General features: G+C 37.7%; 1 protein-coding gene across 3 annotated transcripts; it reads right to left on the bottom strand.

Annotated features, from left to right (window-relative positions):
- Window positions 1-244: 244 nt before the first annotated feature.
- Window positions 245-15,221, bottom strand: nf2b (NF2, moesin-ezrin-radixin like (MERLIN) tumor suppressor b). 3 transcript variants are annotated; one of them, XM_047379138.1, is made up of 17 exons: window positions 15,082-15,221; window positions 14,107-14,220; window positions 11,277-11,402; window positions 11,004-11,126; window positions 10,756-10,839; window positions 9,457-9,525; window positions 9,264-9,346; window positions 9,078-9,153; window positions 8,843-8,980; window positions 7,213-7,287; window positions 6,994-7,107; window positions 6,115-6,237; window positions 5,694-5,911; window positions 3,668-3,770; window positions 2,934-3,064; window positions 2,673-2,847; window positions 245-1,003 (listed from the first exon to the last, which is right to left on the bottom strand). In XM_047379138.1, exons 2-17 carry the CDS (start codon window positions 14,194-14,196, stop codon window positions 956-958), a joined length of 1,776 nt encoding a protein of 591 aa, XP_047235094.1. In that variant the 5' UTR covers window positions 14,197-14,220; window positions 15,082-15,221; the 3' UTR covers window positions 245-955. The 3 variants fall into 3 exon arrangements, with proteins under 3 accessions (XP_047235094.1, XP_047235092.1, XP_047235093.1); XM_047379136.1 differs by lacking the exon at window positions 15,082-15,221 and adding an exon at window positions 14,317-14,838; XM_047379137.1 differs by lacking the exon at window positions 15,082-15,221 and adding an exon at window positions 14,430-14,836.
- Window position 15,222: the final 1 nt, after the last annotated feature.

Raw genomic sequence — 15,222 nt, 5'->3', positions numbered from 1 at the left:
ATCCGTATTAAGACAATAAAAGACCTGAAATATTTCAGTTAGTGTGCAATGAATCTAAAATATATGAATGTTAAATTTTCATCATGACATTATGGAAAATAATGAACTTTATCACAATATGCTAATATTTTGAGAAGGACCTGTACTTCCAGACTGGCCGTGACCCTCGTTGTAATAAGCTGTGCTTAAAAAGCTATGTCTGTGACACAAAATCAACCAAATTAAGTAAACTCCACCAACTCTGCCAAGAAGAGTGGTTTAATATCCAGCCAGAAATTGCCAGAGGATTTTTGATGCCAACAAAAACTGTGTTTTCTCTGCAACGTTGGACATTTATCCAAATATTAGTGGGTGTGTGTGTATATACTTGACCCTGTGTGAATTAGAGAGAATCCTAGTATAAAAACATGTGCACCCAACTATGTTTTTTTTTAAAGCAGGGCTAACAATGTTTGTTGCATCATTCAAGCCCCAAGAAGGAGCAGTTAAAAATGTGTATATTTATCAACAGAGCACATAGGATCTGATCTGTTAAAGTCATGGTATCATATACCATAAGACAGCCTTATATTTGTTCTTTTCCACTTTTCTGACAGACCAGAGCTGTTTTAGAGCAACTTAATCATTCGACTAAATCTTAGCAAGATAGTCATAAAGTTAGGGTTTATCCAAAAGCTGCTGCAAAACACATAAAAATAAAGCCTGTCCAAAAATGTATCTTCAGCACCACAACCTGGATCACTGTACAATGTGTCACACTGCTTTGTTCTTTGGGTGTGAAAGAAATGGCGAAGTTGCTGCAGCATAGCAAGGAGTGTCTGTTTGCTGAGGACAGATTCAAAGTCTTTTCAAGACAAAAACAGTTGTGCAGGTCTCTCTCTGTTGCTGCTCTCAGTCAGGTAAAATACAACAGAGGGAAGGCAAATTCGCAGCAGCAGATGCCTCTTTGTTCTCATCACACTTCTTCAAAGAAGGCCATCTGAGACATGTATGCAGAGTTTCGCTGCAAATCAAGACAGATACAAACAATCCGTGAGAAAAAACAAAACCATTGTATAGAAACATACATTCAGGAAGTCTTTATTAAACCTCACACAATTATATGTAAATATACGGTTCTTTCTTACATCTGTCACAAAGTGAAATTCCAGAAATGCTCAAGTATTTTCAGAAACTCTTTTTAATATTTCTGAGCACCTGATAGAAACAATAGATAAAACATATTTAATATATATGTATCTGCAGCCAATGATGAAATTTCCTCATACTTTAAAAGTAGATTCCTACTAAAAACAAAACGTGTACGGTTTTTGGCTTTCCATCTAATTACGTTTTAACCTGTGAGGGACCCATCAATGCCAACAGAACTGGGAGTGCTCACATTATTCTTTCATTTCTTTTTCATTTCTGTTTGCATGTTTGGTGCAAAATAATGCATCTCTACCTTGAAAACAGCTAAAGACGGGAGTTTTTACCATAGATATTTTCCTTGTTTACGGGTCAGATGTAGGATTCTGTCCTTGAGTATATACCATCAGGCAAAATTAACAAAAAATTGCCTTTATTGGGAAATGTAGGATTTCTCATCTAAACAAGAAAAGGTTTTATTTCAAAACTTTTTACATATTATTCAAAGAGATGCTTGCTTTTATGGCCAGCTATTTTACCAAAATCTTCTTCCCCTCTTATTTCTCTTCTATATTTTTATTGCATCATTGTCATGCATTTGTTTTTTATTTTAGTTTGTAAAGCACTTTGTGGAGCATGAGTTTTTGGAAATGTGCTACAGTATACCATTAACCTGACCTTGACCTCTGGCAAAACAAACATCTGTCAACAATAATCCTTCACCTATTGACTCAAAAAGGCTTCATCTTTATGCTGTTAGGTGAATAACCAGGGGGTGCAAGCACAACAGGCCACAATAACAACTATGCTGTAAATATGAACAAGATGAAAGCCAAATTATGGTCTGGTACTGAATAGATACCCTCATTTTGATCTCTTATTGCTGTTTTAAACATGTAAACACCCCCAAAAAAGCGACCTGCGCTCGAGCTTCCGTTGATGGAGCACCAGAATATGGGAAGGCAAAAGGCACTCTTCATATGTGTGCGATATTTTACTATTTACATAAAAAAAGAGAACTACATTAAAGCAACTGCAGTGAACTATAAAGCTTTTCTTATCCCATGTTGTTCAATGCAAAGTAACAGTGATGAAATAAGTATTTTTTTTCCTAGAAGTAAAGTTATGTTGTCTTTTTTTGCAGACAAAACAACTAGCAGGGAGAAATTAGTAAACAAGGATTTGTTTTTTAATTATTATTATTACTGTGAATTTAGCATTAACTCATATGGTTTACATGTGAGGTATTCAGAAGGGTTCCTTGTGCTTTAATGTAATGTTTCAGTCATTTTAAGCAAAGGTTTAGGAATAAACAGAAAAAGTTGTATTAATGGCGGATTTCTCTACAGTAGGCAAGCTTGGACGGATGGACGGACGGACCAAACAATAAACGTATATAAAAACATAGTTTAGAAAATGGTAAAGCCAGATAAACATTTGCTGGCTTTATTGGTGATAAGATTGCACGGTTTGTTCATTTACTTTACTAAATATTCCAACAGGTCATCCTCCATGACTAGAATAAAACCAGTTTGCGTACTCACGTTGTTGTGAGGTATGTATACAGGTTCTGGGATATATCCTCTGGCCTCATTGGGGAGGCTGTACATGCTGGCCTGTTGCTGTTGCTGCTGCTCTTCCAGCTTCAGAGACTCGATCTCTGACTTCAGTTCCTTCAGCTGGTCCTGCAGGTGTTTGCTCTTCTCCATGTACTCCAGCCTTAAATGCACAGCAGAATTAGCAAACAGAAGCAAGTCATCTTCCAAAAGAAATGGTTGAAGCGGGCGTTTTATTCGCCGCCTCACCGCTCTCTCTCGATCTCCATGGACAGCCTCTTCATGTCCGAGTCCTTGAAGTCGAGGCGTGACGACGCTGAATCATAGCTGAAGTCGGCAGGTTCAGGGGGAGCAGGGGGAGTAGCGTAGGCTGCTATGAGCTGAAAGACACAAACAGATATCAATATGCTTTTTTCATCATGCTAGCATACGTAATCTATATGCTGCGACTTCACTGAACACAAATAAAAACAAGTCGCTGTTGTAGTTCTGTTATTACTGTGTTACAGCTCAAGGTCTGAGAGAATGAAAACCTTTTTTATCAAAATAAAATTGCCTTTAGTCGTATTTTTCCTCTCTGCATTGATTCAGTTCTTCTATCTTAACCAGAAAGTAATTTCTCATTTTCTCATCTCCTTTAGCAGTTAATAGTACCTTAAAGCCACTATGTATTTATCCACAAGTACTAATAGTCTCTACATAGTCCCTCTCTCTTCCTGCCATTTGCCATCTGGGGCTTCTGAAATTACTAAGTTTTTGAGTCAGCGCCGATAAATAAGGCTGTCTTCATTTTCTTTTTTTCTTTATAAATAACCTTAAATGCAGAACAGCCAATAAATTGCTTCAGCTCTTAAAATAAGTGCACTCTGATTTCTAAGAAAAGGTCAGTAATAACCCTCTAAAGAACATGAACAACAACAACAAAAAGTGCATTAATCCACAAAAAGCATCAAAAAAGCAGAATAAAATCATTAGAACAGCACAGGGTATGTTGTTTTGGTGATCTCCAGGAGCTTCTGCTTGGCTCTACGCTCAGCATCCTTTGCTTCAGTCAGGTCTTGCTTTAGGTGATCTGCTTCTTTCAGCCTGGAAAGAGAAGATTGGTTTGTTCAGCGCTCACAGATCACAAAAACTGTTAAGCTGATTTACATCAAATACAGCAAGCGTTCTCCACACCTATTGGTACGCCTGGAAAAGATGGATAATTTCACTACAGGAAAAGAGTTTCACACTGAAAGGTTTAGAAAACCCTACTTGAGTATATGTATTCAGGAAAAAACGCTTTCTTCCGCTCACCCTAAAGCTTTTCTGCACGATCTAGGTCTGGGAACTTAGATGAAATAAGGCTGATTTTGGCCTTTGGTTTTGAATCATTAAAACTGTTAACCAGTTTTTGAGTTTTCTGGCAGAGTCCACCACATTTTTACTAATATCTAATTTCTATTTTAGATATTCACAAACTGTTATAGCATATTGTATTCATAAAGAATAAACCACAACTGTAAACTTGAACTTTGTGTTTGTAATTTCTTGAAGCTGTAACATTTTATTTTCTATTCTAATAGAGAAAATATACAATACCTCTTTTGGATTTTACTTATGCACAACTACTGACTAATATGCACGCATTTCCGTCTTTACATACACATTGTTTTTGACAGCGTTCTTACCCCATATATATGTTTACTAAGAAAAGCTTATGTCTTCAATACTTATTTTACCTGCTGTACTATTTTTACTTTATTGATTTTTCTAATAATTTTCTTTCAGTAGCTCCCTTGGTCAGATTGTGAGACTATTCTGTCTCACTTCAATGTGTTAGAATTATTTTCATTTTCCCTGTACTGCACTTTGGACCAACCTAAATTGTTCTGAATGTGCTCTATAAACGGATAAATGAATGAAAATGAATTACATTAGTGGCACTGGTGTGGGCTTCTGCTGCTGGAGACCATCTGGTTTAAAGTTTGGCATGTAATGCATTCAGAGACGGTATTCCTCATACCTTGGTTGGAACGACCAGTTAAATATTGTTGCCCTTCTATCCTTTCAAAGTAAAGTAGTCTGCCCATTCACCTCACCACTGCTGCTCACAAGCCGTTTTCTTTCTTTTAACGTCTGAAAATCTTAGTAGATCATTCATTTCTGAAGACTCAGACCAACCAATCCTGCAGAAGAAACCATGCCGTGCTGAAACTCAGGTAAATCCTTTTCTTCCCCCATTCGGATTCTCAGTTTGGACTTTAGCAAGTCATCTTCACATCTAGATTCCTAAATGCAAGGAGTCACTGCCATGTGATTGGCTGGCTGTGACAAAGCAATTGAACAGGTGTACCTAATAAAGTGAGGAGCGTGATAGCTCCAGTAACAAGGTTTGTCTACATCTCTTGAATCAGTGTGTGAATAATTACACATTCAAATCACAGGCGGGAAACACACACAAATTAAACATAAATAAACTCTGTCCAATCATTTGATTTTGCCCCAGTTGGACCATCTGAGTCCTGTTGGTGATGACAACGCCCAGCTGCCACTGATCGGGATCATTTTAAAAACTTTAATTTTAAAGATGAAAAAAATAGATTTTGTGGATTAAATGTATTGCGTTTAAATCCAAAATGCATTGAGACAAATATACTGTAGATGCCTTTTTAGGAAATTAAACAATCTATGGTGTATTTGTTACAGCCCTCAATCTGTTAAAAGACGTTATTTTCCACTGTATTAAATTTAACCTCTGAAATATGAACACAGCTCAACTAAAGGCTTTAACTTAGTTTAAAACTGAAGCTTATAAAGAGACAGGAGGAAATTACATTGGTGGTCAGGCTTTGATTAGGAGCATTTCATTTATGATTTGTTACGGTAATTTATGCTGGCACTTCATCATTTGTAAATAAATAAATATTAAGCATAAAATAAATGATACATTTACAGAAAAGCCATGAAGGAAGCAGTAATTAATTAAAGCAAACGCTTAGAGTAGCAATAGTGATGATAATTTCACACCTCCTCTCAGACTGCTCCACCAGCTTTACAGCCAGCTGCTCCGCCTCCCTCATCTTCTGCTCCATCAGCCGTTTCTCCTCCTTGGTCTTCATGGCTGTGACCTCTAACCTCTGTCGTTCCTGCTCGGCTTCAGCAGCTTTGTGGGCCAAAAGCTTGGCCTCATCCTCAGCAATCTGGGCCTTCTCCGCGAGCAGGTCTGCTGTCTCCTCAGATCGCAGCTGCATTGGGAGAGTCAGAGGTCATTTTTAATGAAGTGATGTAAAACTAACACTATCATATTCTTAACAATTTCACTATTTTCTTGTACGATTTCTATCACTGGTTCTGTCATGCAAAGCTTGCTGTTCCCAAAGAAGAGTCTCCAGCCACCAACTGTCTAAAATCTTTAATATTTATGTTGGAGGAAGGATAAAGATCTCACCAGTGCCTCGTTGGCAAGTCGCGCCTCATCCTGCAGCTGGAAAAGTCTTCGCTCCATCTCCTCTTTTGCCCGTTCTGCTTCCTCTCTCATCTGCTTTTCCCGTGCCAAGATCTGACGCTCCATCTAGATGGTGGGGGAGAAGTTAGAGAGTTACAATAAATAAGTACTAAAAACACAGAGTTCATCCCATTCTACAGAGTTTCTGCATATTTGACATCAAGATTCAATGCTTTTCCTGGACTAAAATCATCAGTTCATTTTGGGACATTTTTAAAAGTACTAATTTAAACGTTCACAATTAATTTACTGGAGACGTGTCGGTCAAGATTAAGTTTTTAACACAAAACCTGCTAAATCCACAGTAAGGAAAGACAGCAAGAGGGAAAGAAGAAAGGAAAGGAAAGACAGAGGGTAGGAAAAAGTAAAAGAAAGTGATCGAGGAAAGAAGGGGAGAGAAAGGGAAGGGAAAAGGAAAGGAAAGGAAAAGACTAAAAGAAAGCAGGGAGGAAAAAAGGTGAAAAATCAGGGAAGGTAGGAAAGGGAGATGGGGAACGAAAGGGATATTTAAGGGGGAAAGGAAAGAAGGAAGGAAGGACAGAGGAAGAAAAAAAACAAAGGAAGGAAGAAATGAACAGAAAAAGGAAGGAAGAATAGAAACAATGAAGGAGGAAGAACAAAAGGACAGAAGTAAGGAAAGAGCAAATAGCAATGCAGCAAGAAAGGACGGAAGGAAACAATATGTTGAAATAGAGAATACAGTCTGTAATCACATTTTTTCCATATTCTTGAATCCAAACCTAGAAAGTTCTTAAATTCCATATTTTTCCATCCTCCATACAACCCCTGCATCCTGACCACAGTTTCTGTGAGAACACCAACCTTCTTGCGGGCCTTCTCCTCTTTAGCTTGAGCCTTCATCTGCTGCACTTCGATTGAATCCACCTTCCTCCTCCTCATGAACAGATCATGGTTCCCGATGCATAGCTGCAGGATCTAAAACACAAAGGCAGCAAAATCATTTACATCCAACACATCTCATGTAACAGATCAATGATTCGTGATTCAGCAAAAAAAAAAAAAAAAAAAGTAAAAACTAACCAGTTTGTTGACACGCAGCTGAGATGAGTAGAACTTGAAAACGTCTTTCTTCTTATCTAGAGGTTTAATTGTGAACTGCAAGAAAGAACGTTAGGTCATTTTCCTTGCATCTCTTCCTGTGAGAATAGTCCCCTAAATGGCATACCAGAAGTAATCCTAGAATTGCTCTGTTTTTTGGAGTAGAAACTAGGAATGTGGTGCTTACTGGTGCGGAGCAACAGACATCTGAACACTTTGGAAAATAAAAACCTCTATTGTGGTCGTATTTTATATATAAACTGATGCCTGTTGGTGGGAAACAGAAAAACCACACACTGAAGCAACACAAGCCCTATTTTATATCTGATCTCAACAGCACAATGAAATTTCCCCTATGTTTGAGGCCTTGGCGTGGTGCTCTCCAAATATGGCCTCTGATTGATCTTTGCCACCCAGATGTGTTACTACCAGATGTTCAGGTCTCCTCTGCCTTATGTCCAGAAGTGTAGATATATTTTGTGGGCATTTTCCCATATTTTAGGTAAAGAAACTCTAAATCCAGGAATGTAAAATGTAAATGTCTTACACCAGTAGAATTTGTCCAAAATATAAGGAGGGAGAAGAAGCTAATCCACAGCTTGGGAAATATGGGAGTAGGTTATGAAGAGCTGAATCCATTCAACTATAAACAGTAGAATCGCAGTGATTCTGAAACATTTAATTACATGGTTTTGCAATCGTTATGAAAAGAAACTCCTTGTTGTGTCAGTAAAAGGGAATTACAGTTCCTGGTAAAAATCATTCATACCCTTTGAATTTTTTTTTAACAATTTGCCACGTTACAATCACAAACTCAAAGGTATTTTACTGGGATTTTATGTGATAAACCAGCACAAAGTAGTGCATAATTGTAAAGATTTTTACAAAATAGAAAAATCTGTGCGACATATTTCTGGATTTACCCCCTTTACTTGGATACCCCTAAATAAAAACTCTTCAGAGGTCCACCTGTGTGTAATGTAATCTCAGTATAAATCCAGCTGCTCTGTTAAGGCCTAAGGTTTGTTGGACAACATCAGTAAACAAACAGCGTCATGGAGGCCAAAGAACTCAGCAGACAGGTCAGGGAGAATTTTAAAGCCGAGTTGGGTTTTAAAACAGCATCGTTCCAGCAGAACGGACCCTAAACAAACAGCGTGAGCTACAATGGAATGGTTTAGACCAAAGACTATTCCTTTCTTACAAAAACCAGTAAAAGTCCAGACCTAAATCTTGGTCAGAATCTGTGGTAAGACTTGCTGTTCGAAGATGCTCTCCATCCAATTTGGATAAGTCTGCGCTAAGAAAAATGGGCAAAACAAAAATCCACTATCTAGATGTGCAAACCTGGCAGGGACAAATGCCCCAAAAATGTTTTGCGAAAAAATAATGCATTAAACATCACATTTTGTTTTTCTGCCAGTTCAGTTGTTTACTGCTTTGTGTTGCTGATGGGTAGCAATGTCACAAAATGTAGAAAGGTTTATAAGGGAGGGCAATGCAGGAGGTCAATTTTTTCTAACCAGTGACGATGTTATTTGTTTAAAATATACAAAAACCTCTTGGTCCAAAAACACGAAAGCAGATGAATAATTCTTAATGCCGCACTTACCTCCTTTTCACTATAGGAGATATTGCGGATCCCGCTCCAGGGAAAAGACTTGTTTGGGTTGAGTTTGTTGTTGGGGTTGTAGATATGAAGACCCTGAGCATCAACACCCAGTAAAAGGTCTGTGTCCCTTTTATTTTGCTGTGGAGGTGAAACAACATGATAGCAACATTAAATGTTAAGTACTTTTTATACCAACATGGACAGCGTAAGTCATGCCACAGTCACCAACACTCACAGTAATGGCAAAGTAGCTAACACCGTACATTTCAAGGTCCTGAGCAATCTTTAGGTATTCCATCTCAGCTTCATCCCTTAAAAGAAAGAAGAATATCGTCAATCAAACCCCAATGGCTGAGATCAGGACCACACCTTTGGTAAAGGTGTTAATATTTGGTGTCAGTTCAAAAGCAGTCAGTCCTACCTGGCGATGCCTCGGTGTTCAGCGTACCAAGCTGTGATCTTCTCCTCCCACATGTCCGCTGTCATTTGATACTGCATCAGAACCTGAGACGTGGACATGTCATACATCAAGCGCACGAACAGGAAAACATTGACAAATGAACCTACGGATGAACCTGTTTTCACTGAGATTTGGATGTGGCTTGCATGCTTACCCTTTTTGGCAACAGCTCATCTTGTGCAAGAAAGCCCGGCTTGTGAAAGTTTGGGTCATAATCCCCATACTGGGATGGAGATTAAGAAAGAGAGAAAGAATGCATTAATGCTGCTCTTAATTGTAATAATATGTCGTTTAAATGAATATAGAAACACATTTATTTATTTAAACAATATATTAAACACAGTCCAGGTTAGAAGTTTACACTATTTCTTTATTTCACTTTGGTCTTTAAATAATTTGGACGATACAAAAAGAACTTGAATACATATAAAAAATAAGAGTCGGGTGAATAAAGGTTGAATTTCTTGTGTATTTTCCTTTAATCCATAAAAGGTTAGAAGTATACATACAGGCCCACTAATATTTTGTTATATATGCCATAACAGGTTGCACTGTGGCTCATTCAAAGAGAAGTTGTCTTGCAATCCGAACGCTGTGGGTTCAATTCCAGCCTTCTCCTGCTATATGTTGATGTGTCTCTGGGCAAGGCACTTAACCTCAAGTTGCCAATCGATCTGTGTATCGCAGTATGAATGTGGTTCTGGTGTAAAGCGATTTGAGTTGCCGGTATGACTGGAAAAGTGCTTTCTAGGTCCACTAAAAGTTTCATCATTTAGCTTAATGACATGCATTTTGTAGCCAACAGAGGTTTAATGATTAGAAAATACAAAGGCTGCGCTATAAGAGTCATGGTCAGGCTTTCAAACTTAAAAATAAAAACAAGCGGTAGCATCATGCTGTGAGGCTGTTTTTTAAAATTTGTTTATTTTACTCTTTTTAAGCTAAAATGCAGTTAATCTAAGTGGTCATAGAACACAACTGATGTTCTGCACAAAGAGCATGTAACAATTTGCTAATTCACAACTTCAGTTCCTGACCTGTCCCATGCTGAAAATGTGCTAACTTTGTTTAAAAGCTGAACCTGAACCAGAAAATCAACCAATTTAAATAAACTCCAATTCTACCAAAACAGTAGTCAAAAACACAGCCAGAATTATATCAGAGGCTTGATGATAGTGGAAAAAATGTTACAGTTGAAACTTGCTAAAGAACATTGATCCAATAAGTTGGGGTGTATGTATACATTTAAACCTCTTTGCATAATGTAGACCCTGTGCAGATTAAGTATAACATTCATTCCCATGTTGAGTGCCGGTAAATGTATCCCAGTAACTTTACATTTTTTAATTCATCATCAGCATGGAGCCTTAATGGTTTATGACTGTTTTAACATATCTGAAATTAAACCTGCTGTACATAAAAACAAGAACATAGCTTTGCTTTATCCTCCTACCTTTGCCTGGACAGCATATGATGCCAAAAGGACTGAGGCTTCAGGGGAACAGAATATCTCTTCATCTAATATCTGTTTTTTCACCTAAAAATAAAAGTTTCACACCAAGTTTACAATAGTCTACTCAACTACACAAAATGATTTTAATGAAAATTAATTCCTTACAAATGTAGACATTTTTTGGCTCCACTAATTCTACCAAATGTGTTGCACTAAAAAGACATGAACGTGGTTGTATTTGTTGCTACCTGTAAGAAAAATAGGTGTTGGGTGATTTCTTGGACCAGTTCTTCTTCCACTTTTTCAGGGAAGAATTTCGCTAGAAAGTGAAACGTTATGGGGAAGTCCTTAGGTACCTCCTGGTCCAAAACCTGGTTGGAAAAAGAGGAAGAGAGAAACAATGCTATGCATAATTAATCAACAATTTTCATTTCAATTATAAAATCTGTTGGAGCGAAGTATCTGAGGAAAATGACCAAGATCTTCTCACCGCAGCCTTCAGATCTCACTGGTTCACTCACCCGTTTCTCTGGTTTGAGCCAGGCGTAGGTGTCCTTCACGGTGTACCTGAGTCCAAAAAACCAGGTCTCCCTCAAACCAACTGTACGACACACCAGGTCAAACAGGTCTTTACCTTTCCATTTGACCTGAGACAAACAGTGAGAGATACACATGCAAAGAAGTTAAAACCTAAGCATTTTCTCAGGGTTGTTCTTCTGACAGCAGTTTCAGGAACAAGGAGCAAACACAGGCTTCTTACAGCCAGTGGCACTCCTGCCCTCTGCAGGAAATTTTAGGTGCACCAATAAAGTCAATATTAAACACCCTCCTCGTTTCTGCTTTTAACATAATCGCAAAAAAAAGGATCATATAAAGTGCCCTTAAAACTGACACAGGATTTGAAAGTACCAAGCACACATCAACCATTAAATATTATCCATCTTATTTTTAAATAAATGTGAATTCATTACCAAGGAATAAAATAAAAATAATAATAAAAAGAAGTAAAATGAGCTTGTTTCATTAAACACTGATTTCAGCTCAAACGATTGACACCACTGAGTGATCGGAGACACGTCATGATTTTGTCTCTGGTCTTTTGCGCTAAATAAGTTGTAACTTCTCATCTCTCATTAACAACTCCCAATTATTGTTACATTATACAATTATTTTTGTTTTTTTTATTATTATCTCTTTGCTTTTACAGTTAAGTAGACAGTTATGCTTTTAAAAATCCTTCAGGCTAAATATCACAACCTTAATGTGTCCCTGTTGAGTAGATTATTCTGTCTCAGTCAGACAGAAAGCTCAGTTCTTCTGGTTTGGTTTAGGTCTACATATGTTTATGTATGACGTTTCTGTAAAGGTCCACACCCTAGTTTGCTAGATATTTGTTTGACTGCGCAGCAAGCAGCTCAAACAGAGTAATGTGTATCATTTCTTCTTTGCACCATGTCACCCATGTAAACTGTGAGAGTCATTTTAACAGAAAAAAGTGTGTTTTCTTATTTGAGCACAGAATCACCGAATATGTTGTCCTATCCATGTAAGTAATAAGCTGACCTCACATGATGTGACACGTTAATCTGAAGCTTAGATGACATTCATTAACATACGAGTTTCAGCTCATATATGAAGGTTAAATAAAAACTAACCCCACGCTTGCTTGGCTTCAGGTGACGAAGCTGCAGAAAAACAATTTTGAATTAACAATGATGGCAGTCCGAATGATTGAATTTTAGAAACCCCTTCTTTCTTTGCAACAGAAAGATGACTATCTGCCAACACAGACTGAGGAGTGAAGATACTATTCAGGCTGTGAACTTCCAGCTTTTAAATGATCATAAAACTAAATGAGTCAGGACCTGTGGAGACAAGGAAGTCTGCTAAACAATTTCCCGAGGGCAAACCTGATTAATACTCTTCCACGAAGATTATAGGCCATGTTTCAGAAGGTATGCTTTATTTTTTATTGCAACCAGATTGCTCCTCTCTTTTCGATTTCCTTTTAAGTGGAGTGCATGATAAATACCACTTCTGTGTGGAAGAAAAGTTTACATCATGACTTATACTGAGCATTGCAAAAAGTATTTATCTTTACTTTTTCACATTACAACCAGAAACCTGAATGTATTATATTGGGATTTTATTTGACAGACCAACACATAAAAGTGGATCTATCTGAAGCTGAAGGAAAGTGATTCTTGGTTTTTAAAATTCAAACATTTGTATTTAGCTCCCTTTACTGTGATACTTTTAAATAAACCAACTGTGTGCAGCAGTCAACTAGTTAGTAAATAGAGTTAACCAGTTTGTAATTTATGCTCAGTATAGGTTAACCTTAAATCGGGGTTTGGTTTAACTGAAAATCTAACTGAGCTCTGATTATTCAAACATCCCAAAATGGAACGAGTATGTCACATCTGCACACCAACCAAGACACGGCGATCCACCGAAACAGAGAGGCCAGCCGAGAAAAGCACTAATCAGGCCTGTGGTAACTCTGGAGGACCTGCACAGATCTGCAGCTCAGGGGGGAAAAGTACAAGACAACTATTAGTTGTGCACTCCACAAGCCTGACCTTTATATTTGATGGTAAAAAAATAAAGCCACTGCTGAAATGAACCAGTAGGAAGCCCTACTTGCTATGCAGAAGGCACAGCAAATGTGGAAAAAGGTCCTCCAAGCAAATGAGATCTAAGAGGAACTTTTTGCCCCATGTTCAAAACATGAACCATGATGGAAAGTTATGCTGTGTGGATGCTTTTCTTTACTCAGGACAGAAAAGCTGATCAAAGTTTATTGGAAGACGGATCGGGCGAGTTACAGGGCAATACTGACAGAAAACCTGCAAGAGCTGCAAATGACTTGAGAGAGGAGAATAATTTCCTCTTTAGCAGGACAGCAACATATTGAGGTCAGAGCTACAAAGGAATTGTGTAGATCAGAGTGTATTCATGTCTTAAAATGGCACACTAAATAGTCCAGACCTAAATCTAATTTAGCAACTGTGGCAAGAATTGAAAATTGCTGTTTACATGCAGCCGGATGGGGCTTGTGCTATTATAAAAAGAAGAATGGGCAAAACTTTTAGTCTCTAAATGTGCAAATCTTGTAGAGACGTACCCCAAAATACCTGCAGCTGGAGGCAGGAGAAGGTGATTCTATAAAATATCGCCTCAGGGGTGAATAGATATTTCCAACATAGTTGTCTGATTTAAAAATACAATTAAACGATGTACACATAATTAATTACGTATGTGCAAATATGTGTAGGTCTATCACGCAAAATGTAAAGTTCGTGTTTTTAATATGAACAAATTCAAAAGCTCATGGAAAGAAAGTCTAACCTCACAGCTGAACTCCATCTCAGCATCCATAGTGATGACTTTAACTTTGAAAGTCTTTGGCTGTTTCTTCTTCAATCCAAGGATGGACATTTTGATTGTTTTTATTTTGGAGAACTGTGGAAAGAAGGAGATTTGTTTAGGGGGGCATAAATAAATCACACCTGACTATAAAGTTAAAGCACATCTTAAACAATTAACAATATTAACAACCTGCATAAAACGTCTCGAAAACGATTATTTTCAGTCGATATTATACATGAATAAAAAGAGCTACATTGAGCTGAAGATATAACGCATTAAACGTGCAGATGAGGCCCTTTTACCAGGGAGTAAAGTTAAACTTCTGTCGTCCAAGCAAGGCTCAGGGGAGGCTGGGCTTTTGTGTTTGTGTTAGAGCGACGGATGCTAAGCTAACTTTTCTCACTAAACTGAGTTTTTCTCTAACTGCTAAGGCACGAAATTTGTCCATAACAAGTTACAGAAACAGCGAAAGTTTAGAGAGACCACCGTAGTGAACATGTATCCGATATATTAGTTTTTAAAGTTAGAAAAATGTTGCTCAAATTGTCGGTTGCTAAGTGTTTAGCTAGTTAGCAGGCTGTTCAAATACAGGACTTTCCAGAAGATTTTTTGTTTTAACTCCCAGCCACTCTACAGGTGGGAACATGAACAACAGTCAGGGATACCGCGGCTGTGCCTGTGTCTGCTTCATGGCTGTCGGAAATATCTGCTTTACACCCGGTACACTGAGATGTCAGTAAATGTAGCAGCAAACACCGAAGCGAAAAAACTATTCCGGCGAAACATTTATCTCTCTGACAATCTATAAAAAACATGTATGAAAAAAAAAAAAAAACATGTATACGAAGAGTTTTAAATTAGGTTTTCCAGCGAAGTGTCGTTCGTAAGGTGAATATAGCAAGTTGTATTTAAACGCTTCTCAACCTGAGCGATTTTACTGAGGGAAAAGCTCACCCATAATTCCAATAGGCATCCCGCTTCCTGAAATCTTCATAAAAACAAAAATAATTTAAGGATAAGATAATTACTTCAAAAAACATCAGGGGTTAGAGTTTTTGTTGATTTTCTTAAGAAACAGGAATCTTAAAAATGATA

Source organism: Girardinichthys multiradiatus, chromosome 11, assembly GCF_021462225.1.
Source record: "Girardinichthys multiradiatus isolate DD_20200921_A chromosome 11, DD_fGirMul_XY1, whole genome shotgun sequence".
NCBI lineage: Eukaryota > Metazoa > Chordata > Actinopteri > Cyprinodontiformes > Goodeidae > Girardinichthys > Girardinichthys multiradiatus.
Note: the sequence above shows the minus strand (reverse complement) of the source record. Positions and strands in the feature narration are given on the sequence as shown.